The 6,000-nt window shown below is 38.7% G+C and overlaps 1 protein-coding gene across 1 annotated transcript in view; it reads left to right on the forward strand.

The window, feature by feature from the left end:
* tmem163b (transmembrane protein 163b) overlaps positions 1-6,000 on the forward strand; it is a 46,098-nt gene that overhangs the window by 18,601 nt on the left and 21,497 nt on the right. Inside the window, exons 3-4 of the mRNA XM_060858988.1 lie at positions 2,964-3,007; positions 3,109-3,200. Of these exons, the coding sequence (XP_060714971.1) occupies positions 2,964-3,007; positions 3,109-3,200 (136 nt within the window). The remainder of the gene's footprint in view (positions 1-2,963; positions 3,008-3,108; positions 3,201-6,000) is intronic.

A 6,000-nucleotide genomic window follows, 5' to 3' on the forward strand; every position in this document is an offset into this window, starting at 1 on the left:
TAGCACAGGCAGCTCTGCTGAATTCTACTAAATTCTGCTGACTGCATTGGAAATATTAGCCATGCAATGATGGTACAGTATATCTCTGAAAAATGCCACATTAGATTAGATTTGAAGCTCTCATTAATAAGACGGAGATGGAAAATTAAAATAAAGCAGCACAATAAGAATAAAAACTGTAATTAAAAAACAGGATTAGACTAGAGGCTGGATGGAATTGAGTTTTGTGATTTATAATCCATTCAGTATTACTGTAACGTGTGTCTAGGCAGGATGCGATTATGTGTGAGATTTATTGGGGCAAATCCAACAATTGTAACTAGAATTCATTACAGAGGTCAAAACACAGGCAGAAGTCGTTAAACAACTATAACCTATGATCGTAGAGAAGTAAATCAGACACGAATCGAAACCAGGAAACACTGAGAACCCAAAACCAACATGACAGGGGAAATATGGTTTAGAATAGATATGAAAAAACAACCAGACAACTAATTATGAAGTAAACATAGAACAGGTGAACACAATTAGGTAACAAACTAATCAGAGGAGAGGAGAAAAGCAAATTATATTATATTATCTTTACTGTGAATTTCTCAAAGCTGGGAATGTTCTAGCAATCACACTACAGGTACCTAGACATGAATTGCTGCATTTGGAACATAATTTAGTTCAGTCCCACAGTTGATGCATTCAATATATAAAGAATATTCATCCATCATGGGCTTGAATAATCTCTCTCTCTCTCTCTCTCTCTCTGTATGTAACTGTAGATGGTTTCTAATAGGAGAGCAGAAGCACTGCAAAGATTCAAAGCAAAGACCTTTGTGTCATTATGGACTGCTGACTGAGCTCTGTTTTGTACATGCATGCATGAGTGTGTGTGTGTGGTTGTGTGTGTGTTTGTGTGTGTGACCATAAAGTTCAAGTTACTGTACAAGAACAGCGAATATGAATTTAATTTCTCTAGCCTTTATATAATCCCAAATAAGTCAGTAGGTCTGTGTTTAGAAGCAAAATCGTCAATTCTTTTTATTTCTTATTTGTAAAAATAACCTAGAGGATATACAGAAAATAGCTAAACGGCTTTAGCAAAAGTAAGAAAAAGCCACGGCTTTAGCAAAAGTATTGTCTGTTATGTACTGTATATATGTTATTGTAGATCCTGGGGGCATGGAGTTTCATAAACAAGGGTAGGGATTTGTTTAAGGAGTAAGAAAAAACTTTTAGAGACCTAATCTAGTAAATAAAGAGACAAATTCTATTGGTATGTACCTTCAGGATACTGTACTGCAAGTATTAACTGCAGCTATATGACCTTTTGATAAGATGTGTGTATGTGGTTTGCACACTAGGGGTTGTACATGGGTGGTGGAGAAAACAGCAAGACAGATGGTAAATAAAGAACGCTAAATGTACTTTGATGACTAGATGCAACCAATTCCACAGTCAATTGCACATTGCGTAAGACATTCATTTCATTTATTTCAGTGAACTAATTTAAGGGTTATTGATGGACATGAGCTTCCATGCGGTGTACTGCAAGGTCCAGAATCAACCATTTAAACTGAGCCACCATATTGTTGAGACAAGTGCATTCACTCATATCTGGATTAAAACTGTAAAATCGGTAATAAAATAAGAAATCTTTATTTTAGTCATTCCTAAACATAGCATTAGGGTACACTGGGTTTTCTCTGGGTACTCCAGTTTCCTTCCCCAGCCCAAAGACATGTTTTGACTCTGACTCTAGGAAAATCTCCATCAAAGCAAACCTGCGTATTTACTTATAATGGACATCTTTACATGGACATGAGCTTCCATACTGTGCAGCGTCAGGTCCAGAATCAAACATTTAATTCCTGGTTCATCCATATAAATAAAGGTGGTGGCATACTTGAGGAAATGCTAAAAGTTACTGATGTGATCTGTGAGGTGAGGTGAGGTGAGGTGAGGTGATACTGGGTTCAGAGCAGTGTTAATGGCTGAATGCATAAAGCCATAGAAAACACCAACACCAACTTCTCAAACCTAAGGTTCTTCTCATCCTGGAGTCCTTAATAGAGTCCAGAACCTGGATATAAAATCAAGACTAGTCTTTTTAGCCAGATCTAGACTGTGCAAGCACTTCTAGAGAGGAATGTTCGCTCCAGAATGTCAGAGCATTTCCGATACGTTTCCCTTAGAAAAATATTCAACAGTTTCCTGTCCACTTCTAAAAGCATCTACCTTTAAAATGGATTTCCAAGTAGAACCCCTGTGGAGAACTGGTAACTAACTATAGATATGTCTAAATGTCTTGAACATAAAATAATTGAGAGTTTCTCTAATGGAAATACTAATCCTCTTTAGATCCGTAAGGTTTCTTAGCGTTATAGACTGTACCGACTTGGGAATCATTCTGTTGGAGAAACAAGGGTTTGACACTGAACCTTTAGGTTCTCTTAAAGAGTAATAATCTCTAATTGCACTAAGGGTTCCCTTTTGAGCCTTGGTGCTCTAAATGTTTCATAGTGTCATGGTTTCTTTCAAGTTTTTCCTTGCCATTTGAGACTTCAGATTAGGCAGACTGAATCTTAAAGTTAGCTTGAAAGAAAGTTAAATTGTTAGCACGTTTGTCCCCGCACCTTCAGAGACTGGGGTTCAATTCACACATCCTGTGTGTATAGTTTTAGCATGTTCATTAAGAGCTTTCCTCTGGGTATTCTGGTTTCTTTAAATTTTCCCTGTGTTTGGTTGGTACCCTGTCCTGGGTGTCTCCTGCCTTGTCCCCTGCCTTCCTGTGATCCTTATTCAAAAATATGTTAGCCAGTATTGCTGGATATAAACTGATCATATCTCATGTCTTTAATCGTTGGGTTCAGTTCTGATTTTTCAGCCATTTTGTTGGTATTTTAATAATCTTAAATTGAACTGAATTTAATGGTTTGATTCTTATGTGAAAATTTTGTTATCTTTTCCAGCTGTTTCTGCCATGAGAAGCAGCGCCTCTGCATTTGGCTTTGCTGTGAGTACACATTAACCAAACCTTCCCCCCCTCCATCTCATCAAGGATACGTTTTCACCCGTGGTTTGGACTGAACGATATTTTTGTGTGTTGCATTTCAGTTTGACGCCGCACTAGACGTACTGAGCTCCATCATTGTGCTGTGGCGCTACAGCAACGCAGCAGCCGTGCACTCTGCCCACAGAGAGTACATGTGAGTACTGAGACCATAATGGTGCTTAAAAGTGTTTGACGTGGATTTCGTCTACTCAGAGCAGAGAATTGAGGCCAGATTTGGTTGCATTCAGGCACATAAGAGGCCAAAGCAGCTCAGCTATAAGCAGCCGCATTTACATATTTTAATAGCATTTGGAATATAGGCCAGATGAAACAATTTCTTGTATGTCATTATAGTTTCAGTCTCATTATGAGTTATGATCATATTCAGGCAATCAGATTGAGATGAGTTAATCACCATCATTCCATAGTGTTATGTGGACCAGGATTAGCCCATTACTCATGTTCAATATTTAATGAACAGAGCTTAAAGGGACAGTCTACTGTCTTTTATTTGAATCTGTAGTATAAGTTCACAATTACCACAAACAAGAGTTGACATAGAAACATATTTTCCCACTCGCATTATCACACTACTGTAATGTGTAGAAGTTTAATAATTATAATTAAAAATGAGAAAATCTAGGCATCTACACCAACTTTGCAAAGTGGATATTTATAGTCAAATAAAATAAATCAGAAATTAGCTATTGGTTCAAATTCTGGTGCCAGGAAGGGGTATTTTCTTGACAATGAGAAATGCTAATGCTAAAGCTTTTTTTTTTTTTTGATAGGGATGAAGCTAAAAGGAAGAAATTTTAGACGCAAATAAATCATTGTTTCTTCTTATTATCATTATTTCCATACATATTTCTCTAATGCTTTTAATCCATTATTACTTCTGATTGCTATGCCACGTTCACACATACAGAGACTCACAGCAACAAATTTGAAAACACACTGCTTCTACTTCATATACATCTTGTATGATGATATATCATACACTGCTAAATTTTAGACACAACCAATAAACTGTCTCTCAGAAATGTTCATTTTAGCTGCCAGAAAATAAATTGCTAATGATAAACCAGCTACTGATAAACATTATTACTATAGCAACCAGTAGTAGGAACGCCTCGTGGTGACTTAATAGTAAAGCGACTGGTGCTATGTGTTGAAAACTTTACCATGTCTGTAATTAAGCAAGCGCTGTGGTATCAAACAGGGTTATTTACTGTGAGTGAAAAGGAAGTATGTCTACAATAAGTAATTAAAATGTTGCCTCAAGGTCAAACCTACTCGTGCATAGTTAATAAGTGTGTTCATTAAACAAAGGCCTTGAAAAAATACTGAATGTCTTATTCATCTCCATCACAATAAATGCGAACGATCCTCTGATTTTCTACTTTTTTTTCCCTAAAAGTAGTGGAGAAGAGTCGTGGTGGCTTGTGTCTCACAGGCGTTCGGTTTGAAATGTACCCCTTAGATACACACTCTGTGTGTGTGGTAGTCGATCCAGTGACTGTTATCAGAGCCGGGGCGAGAGAATAGCGAATGCTAAAGGTCAGCGAGGCTTTTGTGGGCTATGTGAAAGCCAGGGAAGTAGAGGACAAGAAGAGACAGGCGAAGAAGAACAAAAGAGAGAAAAGAAGAAATGCACGCTAGCAGCTAGTAGCTTCATCAGAGTAGCAAGCCGCAGTCTCCTGGGGATTCTGTGGTGAAGCAGACTGCTGCGGGGGATGGGCTACAGACAGAGATGAGAGATGAGACAGCTGAGCTTGGAACCTGAGGTGTACTTAAGTGAAGCGCTTTTCTGTCATGCGCCGAGAGGTAAGGGAAGTAAAATGGAAGAAAAGTGTCAATTTTGCTGGCAGCTCTGTAATATGGAAGTTCTCCAGCTTTCTTGTTATAGCTTCATTTAAGCAGCCTGGAAACCACATGGCTCTGCTCAGGTTCCAGTCATCGAAGCACCAGGAGACTCTGATGCCAGAACTAAGATGCGGACAGATGGGCAGAGAACGTGAGAGAAGAAAAAGAGAAAGAAAGTGTGTGTGGCAGAGTGTAGACTCTCTGAAAGGCACACTGGAGCTTTGTGAGTGGCTGCGGATCATTTAAACAGCCTCTAATGAGAGGAGCGGGTTGTCCGTGTCACTTGCTTCATTAGCCAGCAGATTTACACTCACTTCCAAAAGCGCTCACACACACACACACACACACACACACAGAGAGAGAGAGAGAGAGAGAGAGAGAGAGAGACAGACTTAAAGAGGGAATGACTGATGAGGTGAGCAAGAGAACAGGGAAAAGAAGGCAGAGAAAACACTGGACAGAGCAATAAAAAGAAGAAAAGTGTAATGTAGAGAAAATTAGCGGCTCAGGATGACACGACAGGAACGAAGCAGCCTGGAGGATGTGGAATTATATAGAGGATGTAGATGATAGAGTGAGGGTCAGGGTTGCCATAACAACAAGAAGCATGCGAGTCCTTTTCGGCCTTAGGCGAAAAAAAAAACATTATCATGTTAGTTGACATTTCAGTTGCCAAAGACTAAAAAGGTTAGAAAAAGTAAAAGTTATTGAACATTAGGTTAATTATAATTAGGTAAATTGTTAGGATCACCAGGCTACCAGGCATCATCAGGGTGTTATTTATATTAATTGGATCATTCATAATGTACCCTGTGAAGTGTATAATATATCCAGTCAAGTTTGTCAGACCCTCTTTTTAAATCTTCTTTCAAATATCACACTTTGGGAGCTGACCTTTGGAGCACAAAATTAGCAATCTCAATCTCAGTCATCTCATCCTCCTTCTCAAGCCCTATCATTGTGACTGGAACACTTATGAGCTTCTCCGACAAGGCCAGCATCTAACCTGAGGATGAGCGAGTGTGGATGAAATTTGGAGGACATTGAAAAGACCAACAAAGGTCCGAGAAAATAAGCAATAATAATAA

This window comes from Tachysurus vachellii, chromosome 23 (genome assembly GCF_030014155.1).
Source record: "Tachysurus vachellii isolate PV-2020 chromosome 23, HZAU_Pvac_v1, whole genome shotgun sequence".
In the NCBI taxonomy this organism is placed as follows: domain Eukaryota; kingdom Metazoa; phylum Chordata; class Actinopteri; order Siluriformes; family Bagridae; genus Tachysurus; species Tachysurus vachellii.